The sequence below is a fragment of the Trichechus manatus genome, unplaced genomic scaffold (genome assembly GCF_000243295.1).
Source record: "Trichechus manatus latirostris isolate Lorelei unplaced genomic scaffold, TriManLat1.0 scaffold00037, whole genome shotgun sequence".
In the NCBI taxonomy this organism is placed as follows: Eukaryota; Metazoa; Chordata; class Mammalia; order Sirenia; family Trichechidae; genus Trichechus; species Trichechus manatus.
In genome coordinates this window covers 15,034,915-15,048,878 of record NW_004443973.1, presented here as the reverse complement: position 1 = coordinate 15,048,878, position 13,964 = coordinate 15,034,915, and the positions used below count along the sequence as shown (strand labels likewise).

The 13,964-nt window shown below is 38.8% G+C and overlaps 1 protein-coding gene across 1 annotated transcript in view; it reads right to left on the bottom strand.

Moving 5' to 3' along the window:
• LRP2 (LDL receptor related protein 2) overlaps window positions 1-13,964 on the bottom strand; it is a 153,320-nt gene that overhangs the window by 111,592 nt on the left and 27,764 nt on the right. The window contains exons 4-8 of the mRNA XM_012555290.1: window positions 12,773-12,889; window positions 2,409-2,519; window positions 1,956-2,069; window positions 692-808; window positions 141-293 (exon numbers count right to left, since the gene is read on the bottom strand). Of these exons, the coding sequence (XP_012410744.1) occupies window positions 141-293; window positions 692-808; window positions 1,956-2,069; window positions 2,409-2,519; window positions 12,773-12,889 (612 nt within the window). The remainder of the gene's footprint in view (window positions 1-140; window positions 294-691; window positions 809-1,955; window positions 2,070-2,408; window positions 2,520-12,772; window positions 12,890-13,964) is intronic.

Here is a 13,964-nt window from a genome sequence, read left to right as displayed (position 1 = left end):
TAAATGTTTGTTTGTTTAACCCACTTTGTTTGGGGGGATCTTGTTACACAAATGCTGATATACTCTATATTGGGGAATCTATTACAGAAAAACAGAAACATCTTTATCTGAAAGCTACCCAGTTAAATTTCCATACTCACCACAATTTCTTCCTGCAGTAATATTGGTTTCATCTTCTCCTGCTGGGCAATCTGGAGTCCCATCACAAAGTTTTTCAATTGGGATGCATTGTCCAGACTCTGGACAAGCCCATTCTCTTGGGTAACATTTACGATGATACTGATCACTGCTTTCTGAGGAAGAAAGGAGTTATAGGCCATATGAGAGGTGGAGCCACCTTTTTTTTTTTTTTAAGCGATGGGTAAGAGAGGATATAGACCAGAAGAACAACAGAAATCTACACATGACCTATGTTTTATAATAATAATAAACTAATAGTTTCTTAATTACACCATTAGCCTTTCACTGAAATTCTAAGGAGTGGAAATATAGAATTATTTGTTTCACTCTTTCTAGGGGAGGCAACTCCCTACCAGGTTATGAGGGTGAGAATGGTAGCGGAGTCATCTTCTTCCCCACCCACTGAGTCCCTAAAACACTCCTTTAACACCACTCTATCCTGAGGCTGGCTTTTTCACACAGAAAATTTCTAACAAGGAAAGGAGGATAAACAAGTTCTGAAAACATGTACCGCATCCATCTTCATCTCCATTATCATCACAGTCATTTTCTCCATCACAAACCCAGCTTTCATGAATGCAATTGCCATTTGGACAAGTGAACTGGTTGCTTTTGCAGCTTACGTTGGCTGGAAAAAAACAACATCTTCACTCCAAAGACATAAATCACTTGGAAAATTCAAATTGCTCACCTCACTGTCTAAATCAGCCTATACACTGAAAATTCTACAAAATTTAATCCCTCAAGTATCTGGACCAAATTAAAAAAAAAAAAAAAATTATAAAGGAGAAAGAGGAGGAGGAGAAGGAGAAGGGGATAACAGCAGCTTTGAGTCCAGGGAATTAATTCAGGTTCCAGTCTCCTTTTACCAAGATTAAAAACAAGATGGTGTACTGTGGGTTGACAAAGAACAGAGAATGAAGATGCTACAGACATGCCAGTGTCCAACATTCTCTTGCTTGACCACAAGCACTGTAACTGCTATCTAGGACCAAATAATTTTGAGTCACCAATTCCATGATCTCATATTCACAGAAATAAGCCCAGGTGCCAGAAAGGAAATCAGCCATGGCTCATTGAAAACTGGGGTAATAGTCAAAATATTTAACAACCCCCTAAGGCACAGGCACCAACCAATCAAAATATGTGTGGGGGGGAAAAAAATCATTCATTTCTAGTAAATAAATGACCACAAAGAGCTGTCAGCTTATTGGAATTGGTAAAACTCTCTCATGGAGTCCTCTATCTTTACACATTCCAATAAAATGGGTCCAGAAGTGGAAACAATAAGAGAGAGGTAGTTCACAATGCAGGCCATAGCATTGTGAGTAAAAAAGAGTAAAGAGAGGAGGCAACAAAAGTTGCCTACACTACATAATGCCCTCTTAAGACTTTCCTCACACTCTAAGTTTAATGTGGTAAGAATTTCTAAGTAAAGAGGAGAGGTAGAACCATCGCTATTAGGAATTTTCCTCTCTCTTCTTTCAAGCCCTTCTCTCACTCTACTGTTGAGATTACCAGACTCACTCCTGAGGCCGGGGTAATGTGAGAATCTAAGGAAAGAATGCAAACTGTCCATCATCAACCCTTCAACTCTACACAGATCCTTGGAAGATAAAATTGCTCAGGTCCAGCAACACTGCTAAGGCTCTTGCCATAGCCCCTAAGTGATCTTCTGGCTTCATCAACCCTTTTTGTTAAGAAGAGTGGTAGAGTTTATTGAAAAATAAAAACAACTCCTAACAACATGAGCCAGGATAAGGAAATCACCGTACCGCAAGAATGTTCATCGCTGTTGTCTCCACAGTCATTGCTACGGTCACAGACAAATGATTGAGGAACACACTCTCCATTGTTGCATTGAAAATAGGAGTGATCACATACGTGAGCTAGGACACAAAGTTAAGAAGGGAACAAAAGAGGGAAAATTTCAATTCCATCATCCCAGCCAAAACGGAAAGGGTTGGCTGGAAATTTAATCTCATAGGAAGATTCTACCTCAAGTTTAACAAGAGATTTTTATTATTCAGGGGTGTGCTGATAAATGTTTAACAATCAGTTCTTCAGGCTCTTGTTTGTAGCGTTTGTCGATTACCAAGGTGTAAATACTCTCAACATGACTGAATTTACCAAACACCGGAGATGGGAAAAGATGTGCATAATTTGGCTTCTCAGCCAGTATGAGCCAGCTCCAGCACACCACTGCACATCTAATACACGTTACTTACTGCAGTTGACTTCATCGGAGTTGTCCCTGCAATCAATTTTCCCATCACACTTCTCACTAGTATTATAGCAGGCTCCATTGGCACAAGTCAACTGCTCACATGTTGGGTAATCTATAAAAAAAAAAGAATGGAAACAGCAGACAAACCTTAAATTAAGCCATTTCTTCAACAAACATTTCTTCAAAGACTACTATATGCCTGCACTAAATGTTGAGTATATGTTGATAAACAAAACAGACACGGCTCCTGCTCTTATGGAGATTAGAGTTGGATAGCAGAAAGAGACAATCACAGTGACACAAATAGCAAATTACAAACTGGATTAAGTGTTAAAGTGAAAAGTATGGGTGGTGGATTTAGAGGCTCAGGGCAGTCTCCCTGATGAACATTCTTGCGGTACGGTGATTTCCTTATCCTGGCTCATGTTGTTAGGAGTTGTTTTTATTTTTCAATAAACTCTACCACTCTTCTTAACAAAAAGGGTTGATGAAGCCAGAAGATCACTTAGGGGCTATGGCAAGAGCCTTAGCAGTGTTGCTGGACCTGAGCAATTTTATCTTCCAAGGATCTGTGTAGAGTTGAAGCGTTGATTATTTAAACTTGGAACCACCTTTTACATAATACAGCTAACTAATGAAACTAATTTAACACCACATATGCTTTGGGAAATGAAGAGCCATTTATTTCACTGGAGAATCATAGAAAGAAGGCAGACCTACAGGTCAGGAGAACTGGGACTTGAGTCCAGTGCTGCCACTCAGTAGCTATTTACTCTTACTTGTCATCATTTCCTTAACCACATATTTGGATAATTTGCTTCACAGGGTTAAAAAAGAAAAAAACAACTGCTGTAGAGTCAACCTCAACTCACGGCAACCCCATGAGTGTCAGAATAGATAGAACTGTACTCCACAGGGTTTTCAGTGGCTAATTTTTTGGAAGTAGATCACCAGGACTTTCTTCCAAGGAGCTTCTGGGTAGACTTGAACCTCCAACCTTTCAGGTAGCAGCCAAATGCACTAACCAACTGCACCAACCAGATACTCCTTTTAAAAAAAGTACTGGTACAAATATTCTATGATGTATGATGATCTGCTCAATTGTATAATTCAAATTCTCTCCAAAGCCTCCATTCACATGATTGCAAGTCATTGTAAAGAATAAATATTTTGAAATGCATGGCAATGTTCAAGCTGCAAGCCAACCAGTAATTATCCCAGGTAGCTGATGCAGTTAAGGAGTTTTTAAAAATATTTTAAAATCCCGCCCTACATGATTTGCCCTCCTTACAAATGTGGTATCTTCCCAGTTTTGTTTTTTTAGTGTTTCTCAGATTGTCTTCAAGTTTCTTTTTAACCAAGCACAGCACCACACTGAGGCTGAATTTTTCATTTAAGAACACAGTTTGAGGGTTTCACAGACATATACAGATACTTCAGATTATTTCTTGCAGTCTCGAAGTCTCCTTTCAAGCAAGACAGTACACAAAATTCTGTTCTAAAGCTGTATTGAACTTACTCCATGTTAACAAGTTGCATCCTTAAAAAAGATTGTTTTCTATTTTTATATAATGAAGGAATAAAACCAGATCTGCAGAAGTTCAAAACTACTCAGGTGACTATAAATATCTAAATTGTCAAAGTTACAGAACAATCCATCATATATTAAAATGGAAGAATATAAACAGCTGATTAAATTTTAAAATTTAACTTAGCGACAATCTTTTCTTTACTGAATTTTATTTTATTTTTAAATAGTCCAAGACAGAGCTAGTGCTTAGGGTTATTGCTATCTTTTTATCATGGAGACGGTATGCACTGCAAATCCCCCTTCAAAAATGGGTCACATAACTTTGTTTATTAATTCTTCCTTCAAGTGATTCAAGAGGCCAGCTGAGTCAAGCAAAGTGCTTCCCCTCCCGCTGTGTGCAGGATCACTCCTGGAGTCAGTAGTTATCTAGCCTTAAGAGCAGCAGCAAGCAACAAGCAAGAGAGAAATCTTAGAAAACTTCTTTGCGATAGTTAAGTTACCTGTCATGAGGAAAATTTACTTAGGCTTGGACTGTGGCTATCTCATTTAAGGTGACTATTATAGATATGAAGGAGCCCCGGTGGCACCATGGTTAAACACTCAGCTGCTAACCTAAAAGTCGTCAGTTTGAACCCACCCGCTCTGAGGGAGAAAAGACCAGGCAATCTGCAAGCCTAGGAATCCCTATGTGGGCAGTTCTACTCTGTCCTATAGGGTCACTATGAGTCAGAATTGACTCAATGGCACACAATAACAACATTGTAGATATGAGGGATCTGGAACAGATGTGCTTCAGGGGGTCTCATGTCTCCCTGTCCTGCTTTTTGAGAGCCAGTGCCATAAAAATGAATGGGTGTTACATATGCATTTACCACAACTAAAAAAAAAAAAAGTCAGGACTGAGACCCGAAGAAAGATAGCTGGTAAACCTGGGTTCTCAAGGAGGGGGGAAAAAGTTGTGGTGCTGGTCAACCAAGTTCTCCAATGACCTTAGTGTGCCAACCATTGTAATCGATTAAGAATTTGGGCTAAAATTTTTTTAAAAATGTTTAAAAACCTATGAAAGCCAGCAGCTGTGTAAGGTAGAAACTCAAATATTTTCCACTAAAATGTTTAAGACCACACCCTGTCAAAAGCAGAAAACTTGCAAGACCTGGAAAAACAAGGCAGTCCTGTTGAGTTCCAGCTCTCACAGATTTCACTGTAGTTTGTATTAGTTAGCTTGCTGTATAATAAAATACTCTATATAACTCGGTGACGTTGTACACACACACACAAAAAAAAAACTAAAACAGCACCACTGACATAGTTTACAAACACAGTTCATTCCCCCAAAAAACAATAAAGCCAGCTTGGTGTCCTCAGGCAGAGTATTGTGGTGGTCAGAGTCAGCCTTCAACAGTCTGAACAAGGAATGAACAGCTTTCTTGTCTCTACCCACACTAATAATGAATCTCTCTCAATCAGGACTCCTCTTCAATCCCTCCACACCTTCTAGTCTCTTCTGTGCATGCCTACCCTGGTATACAAGCATAGGAAAGATCATGCAAAGCTCCCTGGCTCAACTAAATACTAGAAATACATGGAAAATTCATTTCCAAAAGGTTTTCCTTCTTTGCAGACCCACACAGAGGGAAGAGGTCCAAATTGTTCACACTGAGCAAAGTAAGATAGGATGTTAACGAGTTTCAGTGTACCCCAGGAAACAGGAAGGCACAATCCTGTGAGCTTTCCATTGGGGGACATAAAAAATCTTAATTTTTTTGGCTTATTTGTGTAGCAAAACTGAGTCTAACCTTGTAGTTTCTTTTCCCCCATGGAGTAAATCTATCATGTGGCTGCAATGCCCTGCAGGATTTAAAGTACAGAGAAAGTGTAAAAAGAGGGAAGTTCATATACAATACCAGGAAAATTCCTTTTAAATTTTGTCTTAATGGTAAAGTTGACTATTAACTAAGCCCCAAATCTCTGAAGTTTCTCTCTCACAGAAACCTATTGTGAGAACACCCTTTCTCACACCACTCCTTGATTTCTCCCAATTCCAAATGATGCTTGGTCAGGTTTGTTGCCCCCAAAATACACACACATACTTATGTAGGTATACATACACCAAGATTAATGCTTTGAGATTTTTCTTTTTTCTCTGCTAATGATTTGATTTGGAGCAAGAAATTTCCTTGGCTATAGTTTGAGGACCTTGGAGGCGTCCCAGAATGAAAATCATTTATAGCACAGTAAGATACAAATATAGGGCACTATTCTTCATTATCTTGACAGGAAGCCTGTGAATACCTTGACAAAATGGACAAAAAGAACATAGAAAATTCAAACTGATTATAAAGAAAGAGAAGGTAGGTTATGAAACTTAAGCCCCGGTTTAAAAGAAAACAAGAAGTTACTGACACAAGTGCTGTCCAGACACTTGGGACTTCTCAAAGTCCTAGCGTCATCCTTATAAGTTACTGTACATTAGTCTGGCTAATCCAGACAAAGTAATGATTTGCCAGGAAAGGTTTACTAATTTGGCCACCTGCACTGAGTTGCAAGTATTACTCGCAAAGTTAAATAAGCAATAACTTGTCTAAGTACTCAAAATGTATGAACTCATTTTATCCTGATAACAACCTTGGGAAGTGGATACTATTATTATTCTCATTTTACAGATTAGGAGCCTGAGGCACTGAGAAGTTAAGTAATTTGAAAGTAATTTACAGATGGTAAATAGGAGAGCAAGAACACAATTTCACCCCATATTTCTAATCCTAAAATAGATATATCTACTACTTATAGGCTTCCAAGTAAGTAAAAGGAAGAAGGGAAAAATTACAGAAGAAAAAATGGAACGGAATGAAATGGGAATAGAAAATTTTAAAAAGAGAGCATGGAAAGAAAAAAAAGAGAAAATACAAGGGAAAAAGAGTTCTCCTGTCTTCTAGTTTCTCATCCCACTTTGGGAAGTTTGGAGAAGTGAAGCCCATTCTAGGTTTCAGGAACTTAGGCATTTCCTACAAAGGACTTCAATCTGGTAAAATATAGGAATCCCAAGAAACCCTATGCTAGGAAACATAGGTTTCTAGAGTGTGAACTAGAACAATCAGGAAAGGATTAGCAGAATTGGACTAATATCAAGTTTGGTTTGAGCAGCATTCAGGAAGTCAAAGTAAACAAGGGAAACACATCAAGTTTTCCTTCCCTGCTCTCTTTGTCACTAGCTGGGTCTCAAGCCTCAAATCCCTATCTGGTCTCTATCCTTGGTAAACTAATCTTAGACCAAATTGTGCCTGAGAGGTCTACTCCAAGGACTCCGAATCTATAGCACCTCTTTCTTCCCATACACAAAACTATCACCAAAATCTGCAAAGGAGATAACAACAATAAGAAATGTAAAATCTCACATAGCTCCTAATATAGAAGTAACCTAGCACCAAGATGGAAAAGATGAACAAATGTTTACATTGTGCAATAGATTTGGTGGCACTGGTTCTACATAAAGGAGCCCAGATGCACAGTGATTAAAGTACTCAGCTGCTAACCGAAAGGTTGGTGGTTCGAACCCACCAGCTGTTCCAAGGGAGAAAGATGTGGCAGTCTGCTTCTGTAAAGATTATGGCCTTGGAGATTCTATGGGGCAGTTCTACTCTGTCCTGTAGTGTGGCTATGAGTTCGAATCAACTTGATAGCAACAAATACATAGGCATTCTGAGGCTACATGTTTTCTTTCACAGCCCCACAACGCCTTGGTCCCATTCGTTATCTCTTCCTTATGGTTATCCCCAGTGACCCAGAGAAGCAAAGCAAACAGGCAAAGTCTAATGGAAAAAACAGAAAGATTGGCTGCACCACAAGGGTATCACAGGGCACTTTCAAATCACAACTAGAACTGGTGTGGGACAGCCCCCCTGCTGAGAACATGGCTCCAGATAATTTGAGCAAATCAATGCTGGATAAATGGCAGTGTGCTAGGAACAAGCTATTCTACACAGTGCTATCTTGCTCCTAAAATTCTATTTAGCCAACACATACTTACTGAGATCCTACTTTCTAGATTCAGTAAAACTGGATAAAGAGGTAAACAAAATTACAAGTAGAAATTCTCACAGATCTTTTTAAATGTTTCACTCAACAAATAATTACTATGCACCTTCAGGTGTAATAGGTACTGGAGATAAAATCCCTTCTCTCCTGGAACTTACATTCTAATGGGCGGGGTGGGGAGGGGGAGAGATAGTAAAATAAATATACCAGGCAGAAAAAACGTAACAAAGAATAAAGCAGAGTAAAATGACAAACAGTGACAGTGGGAAGTAGCTCTTTGACACAGTGATATATGAGAAAGAACAATTAGATGTAGACAAACGGAGGTCATTGATGACTTTGGCAAGAATGTTTCCAGGAAATTGGCAGAAATAAAAGACTGTTTTCTGTAGGTTCAACAAAGAAAGAAGAAATAGAGTCAGTAAAAACAACTCTTTAGGTAACATTGTTACCTAAAGGGAAAAAGGGCAGAGAAATTGGACAGCAGCTTAAGAGGATCAAAGGTTTTTATTAAATATGGGAAATATTTATAATGTGCTCGTATTTTTATCTTTCCTTAATGTTTAAGGTTCTAAATCCTGCCTCGATGGCAGGAATCGGTGATGTAACATATAAGATGGGGCCAGTGGGGAGTCCCTCCCCTTCTTCCTTCTCACCTTGAGTACAGAGAGGACAGTAAGAGCAAGGCTCATTGGGCAGCTTAAATGTGGAACTGAGTTTGAAGAACAGCATGTTCTTCACAAGTCCTCATCGTCCACAGAATGACTTTAATTTAACCGTCCACTTTATTCCCTCCAACTGTCAGATATATAAAGGAAAATGTTTAACTCCTAATGAACAGAAAGTCAACAGAAAAAAACCTCAGGGACAAAGCGGCCCCAGTAACAGGCAGACCAAATGCTGCTGATTATCAGCAAGAAAGCCTTCATTGTAACAGGGACTTTACCCTTTCTTTGGCATTCCTAAATAACAAAAAAGAAGTGCTGGAAACTGATGAAAATTAGCAATAGTTTTACTCATACCTAAATCATTCTAGTCTGGTACTCAATGAAACAAAACAATATGTTTATGTAAATGAAAAAAAACTTAACTATTTTTGAGTCACTTGAATGTGACAATAATTGCTGCATTGTTCTGATATTTATCTTCAACTCTGCGTGAGTCGTTTTTTCCTTGATGCTAATCCCATTAGAAGTAAAATGGGCTGCGGTTTTGAATCTCTCTGTTCCTTTTTAAAAAACTTAATTGACAAGCTGTTTAATATCAGGTGCCATTTCACAGATGGCCAGATTACATAGTAAAATAACTTAAGGAGAAGAAAAAAATGGCTTTTTACCTGTTTCAAAAGCTTTTTCCATATTCAGAAATATTTCTCAAAAATATCTTATGTATTTAGGCACATAGCAGACAAAAAGACCAAGTAATATGAAAAGTTCACAGTATACCAGATTTATTTCATGGATAATCTTTTTATTGGGACCTTAATACTCTCGTCTTCCTCACCATCGCCATCTTGAGCATTCTCTTACCTCCCTGCCCCCTGGCTCTCTGGGAGGAGGCTTACACATCGCTCTTTGTTCTGTAAAAGGAATGCCTGGAATGGACACAAGGTGCTCTGTCTTGGAGCTCGATCTTAGAAGCTTGAAAGGGTAGGGACTATAACCGAGGGGTCTGGTCTGATAGACAGGACTATGCACTAAGGGGTCAGCTTCCTGATCCTTTCAAATAATTGGGAGGAAAAAATAAGTCCTTCTTTGGAGCTTTTCCAACATCCGTTACTATATTTAGGTGGTTTCTAGGTGCCTAATGTATTGAAATGCCTTCCTACACTCGTTAATCCACTGCCATCGAGTCCATTCCTACAGAAAGACTTACTTCTCAGAAATAGAAAAATAAAAGTCGTATTCATAAGCTGATTCTAAGTTTGCCCACAAAGGAAGATTCCTATGCATCATAAAAATAGGATTGGTGATAAAGGGCATCCTTGTCTTGTTCCTGTTCTCAAGGGGAATGTTTTCAGCCTCTCTCCATTAAGAATGATGTTGGCCATTGGTTTTGCATAGATGCTCTTTATTATGTTGAGAAATTTCCCTTCTATACCTATTTAATTGAGAGTTTTTATCAGGAATGCGTGTTGGACTTTGTTGAATGCCTCTTCTGCAACAATTGAGATGATCATGGCATAACACAGTTTATAAAGAAAATGTTCTACATTCTACCTTGGTGAGTAGCGTCTGGGATCTTAAAAGTCTGTGAGCAGCTATCTAAGATACTCCACTGGTCTCACCCCTTAGGCAGCAAGGGAGAATGAAGAAAACAAGATACAAGGAAAAGATTAGCCCAAAGGACTAATGGACCACAACTACCACGACCTCCACAGACGGAGTCCAGTATAGCTAGATGCTGCCCGGATACCACTATTGACTGCTCTGACCGGGATCACAACAGAGGGTCCTGGACAGAGCTGTAGAAGTATGTAGAACAGAATTCTAACTCATGAAAAAAGACCAGACTTACTGGCCTGACAGAGACTGGAGAAACCCCAAGAGCATGGCCCCCGGATACCCTTTTAGCTCAGTAATGAAGTGACTCCCGAGGTTCACCATTCAGCCAAAGATTAGACAGCCCCATAAAACAAATCAAGACTAATGGGGCAACAGCAGTCCAGGGACAAGGACTAGAAGGTAAGAGGGGACAGAAAAGCTGGTAATAGGGAACCCAAGGTTGACAAGGGACAGTGTTGACATGTCGTGAGGTTGTTAACCATTGTCATAAAACAAAATGTGTACTAACTGTTTAAGGAAAAAGTATTTGTTCTGTAAACCTTCATCTAAAGTACAATAAAAAATAAAATAAAATTAATTTAAAGAAAAGAAACTTGATGAAAAAATTCTGCCCAGCTGAGGGCTGTGGGGACCATGGTCTCAGGGAACATCTAGCTCAATTGGCATAACATAGTTTATAAAGAAAACGTTCTACATTCTACCTTGGTGAGTAGTGCCTGGGGTCTGTAAACAGCCATCTAAGATACTCCATTGGTTTCACCCCTTTGGGAGAAAGGGCGAATGAAGAAAACTAAAGACACAAGGGAAAAATTAGTCCAAACGACTAATGGACCACAACTACAATGGCCTCCACCAGACTGAATTCAGGACAACTAGATGGTGCCCGGCTACCACCACTGACTGCTCTGACAAGGATCACGATACAGGGTCCTGGACAGAGCTGGAGAAAAATGTAGGACAAAATTCTAACTCCCAATAAAAGACCAGACTTACTGGCCTGACAGAGACTGGAGAAACGCAGAAAGTATGGCCCACAGACACTCTTTTAGCTCAGTAATGAAGTCACTCCTGAGGTTCACCCTTCAGCCAAAGATTAGACAGGCCCATAAAACAGAAGGAGACTAAAGGGGCACACCAGCCCGGGAGCAAGGACTAGAAGGCAAAAGGGGACAGGAAAGCTGGTAATAGGGAACCCAAGGTTGAGAAGGGAGAGTGTTGACATGTTGTGGGGTTGTCAACCAACATCATGAAACAATATGTGTACTAATTGTTTAATGAAAAGCTAGTTTGTTCTGTAAACCTTCATCTAAAGTACAAAAAAAAAAAATTTCTGCCCAGATATTTTATAAAGCTCACTTCCTTTCCTTCATTTGTTCCTGGCATTTACCAAATATTAATGGCGATATTTGAAAGCAAGGGCAGGTAGAGCATATATTGAACGTAGGTTGTTAGTGTACAAGAGCTAAGGTATAATAATGCCACAGAATAGTATCAACACTTAAACAGCGGTTTACTCATATCCTGCCAGCTTTTTTCTGGAAGGTTCATTGGCAAAGTTGTGAGGCAGTCGTACTAGTGACTTTAGACTTGGCTGCAGGATGTTCACATGGAAAAAATCCAAACAGTCTGTTTCAGCTGCCTTTTATTTTCCCCAAAGTAGCATTTCCTTCAGTTCCATTGTGTTTGCAATAAAGCACTCACTTTTATCTACTAGTAAATAAGGGATAGAGACACAGACTGTCGGCTGGTGGCACAGGCCTCTGGTTCTCTCTGAAACTTGCGTAAGGTAGGACTTCCCTTTCTCTAAATAAAGTCCTTCGTGAAAACCAATCACTTATGTTGAACCCTAGCTCTGCCACTCATTCTGCAACCCTGAACAAGCCCTTCTGACCTTTGAAGTTTTAGATTCTTCAATAAAGGATCTACTGTTTGCTATTTCTCCACAAGTACTGAAAGGAGAAGTGTTTCTTGGCTTATGAACATTTCTCCAGCTAATTTGTGGTATCCAGACACAAGACACCCACTACCATCTCTAACTGAAGAGAGACCTAAATTGAAGACAATATAATCTCCTTCAAAACAGAACATTTAAGTTGGAAGTTAGACCAAAGGTAATCTGGAAAATGTTAAGTGCCAAAGAGTAGAAAAACCAATGAGAAATTTGACCTAGAAACTTAGCACAGTAATGTAATAAAAGTTAAAATTGACCAAACTAGAATTGGTACTCAATGTACTCAGTGATCTTTTGGGATTCCATATTAACATTAAAAGTTCCTCACTTCAAAAAATATAGAAACTTGATGTGCTAAGGCAGGACATACTTAGTATGTTTTGTTAAAAACAGACTCATATCAGAGCATCACCCCTAATCCACAAAAGAATCTGCCAGGAGATTTCAATAACAAGAGGCATATTGTAGGCATTTCTGTCCATCAACAAATCTAACAAATTGATTAAAATGCCAGAGGGACAAGAGCGAAACCAAATACAGTACAAAGACTGAAATGAACTCACGGCAGTCTTTCTCGTCAGCTTCGTCTGAGCAGTCTTTGACACGGTCGCACCTGTATTCGTTTGGGATACACTGCCCGTCGGAACATGTTATCTGATGGCTTGAGCATGTCCTCCCAGCTGCAAAGGAGAAAAAATATCACTTAACTTATAACTACTGCCAAACACAGCCAATATACTGGCATTTACCAAATATTAATGGGAATATTTGAAAGCAAGGGCAGGTAGAGCATATATTGAACATAAAGTTGTTAGGGTGCAAGAGCAAAGGTATAATAACGCCCACAGAATAGTATCAACACTTAAAGACGTCAGTGTAGGCCACCATATTATCAGTATGTGTTAAGAATACAATACAGATTGAAAAGCTGGATTGTCAGGATGAAGGAAAAAAGAATTTTGCAGATAAAGGCATTAATCAAGGATCTGCAGATATAGGTATTCAATGAAGGTAGGTCTTCCTCCTCATTGAAATCCCAATTTAAACAAGAAGAAAATGTGTCTAATGTTAACAGTTGTTATTCCTGAGTGGTGGGATTATGGGTAATTTTTTTTTTCTTTATAGTTTTCTCTTATGCAAACTTTCCACATTGACTATGTGTCAATTTTATAAACATCAAGTTTGCCTCTCGGTGAAATGGATAAAACCAAAAGAATTGATCCCTGCAAAAATGATGTGAAAACTATTCTGTAAGTCTGAGCAGAAATTATCAGGACTTAGTAGCATTATCTTATCATGAGATTTTTAAATCGTCCACATAAAGAGAAACTTCCAGGGAAAATGTGATCCTCTAAAAAGGAATATAATCCTCTTATGGAGGAAATAAGTTTTCCCCTGAATGGTAGAGAAAAAGGCATTATTACACAGAGGTTCCTACACTTCTATGTAATAAAGATACATAGATTCTTATATCTTGATTTTTTGATAAAATAGGTATCTGTTAAGGGATGATCCATCAAAACAAGAAAAACCTTTCAAAAAGACAAGTGGACAATGGCCATTTTAGAGTTCATACTTGAAAATTCAAACATATAAAGATTACCATGTCATAAATAAGATATAAAAAAGTGAACCATAATTACCGCTCTTTTCCATGTTAATTGATCACCTTTTCCCTTCTTTCTGTTTAACTAATAAAATGATTTTATTATGAATGCGTCCGTCATGTCATTCTTGAACAGCAAACAAAATTGT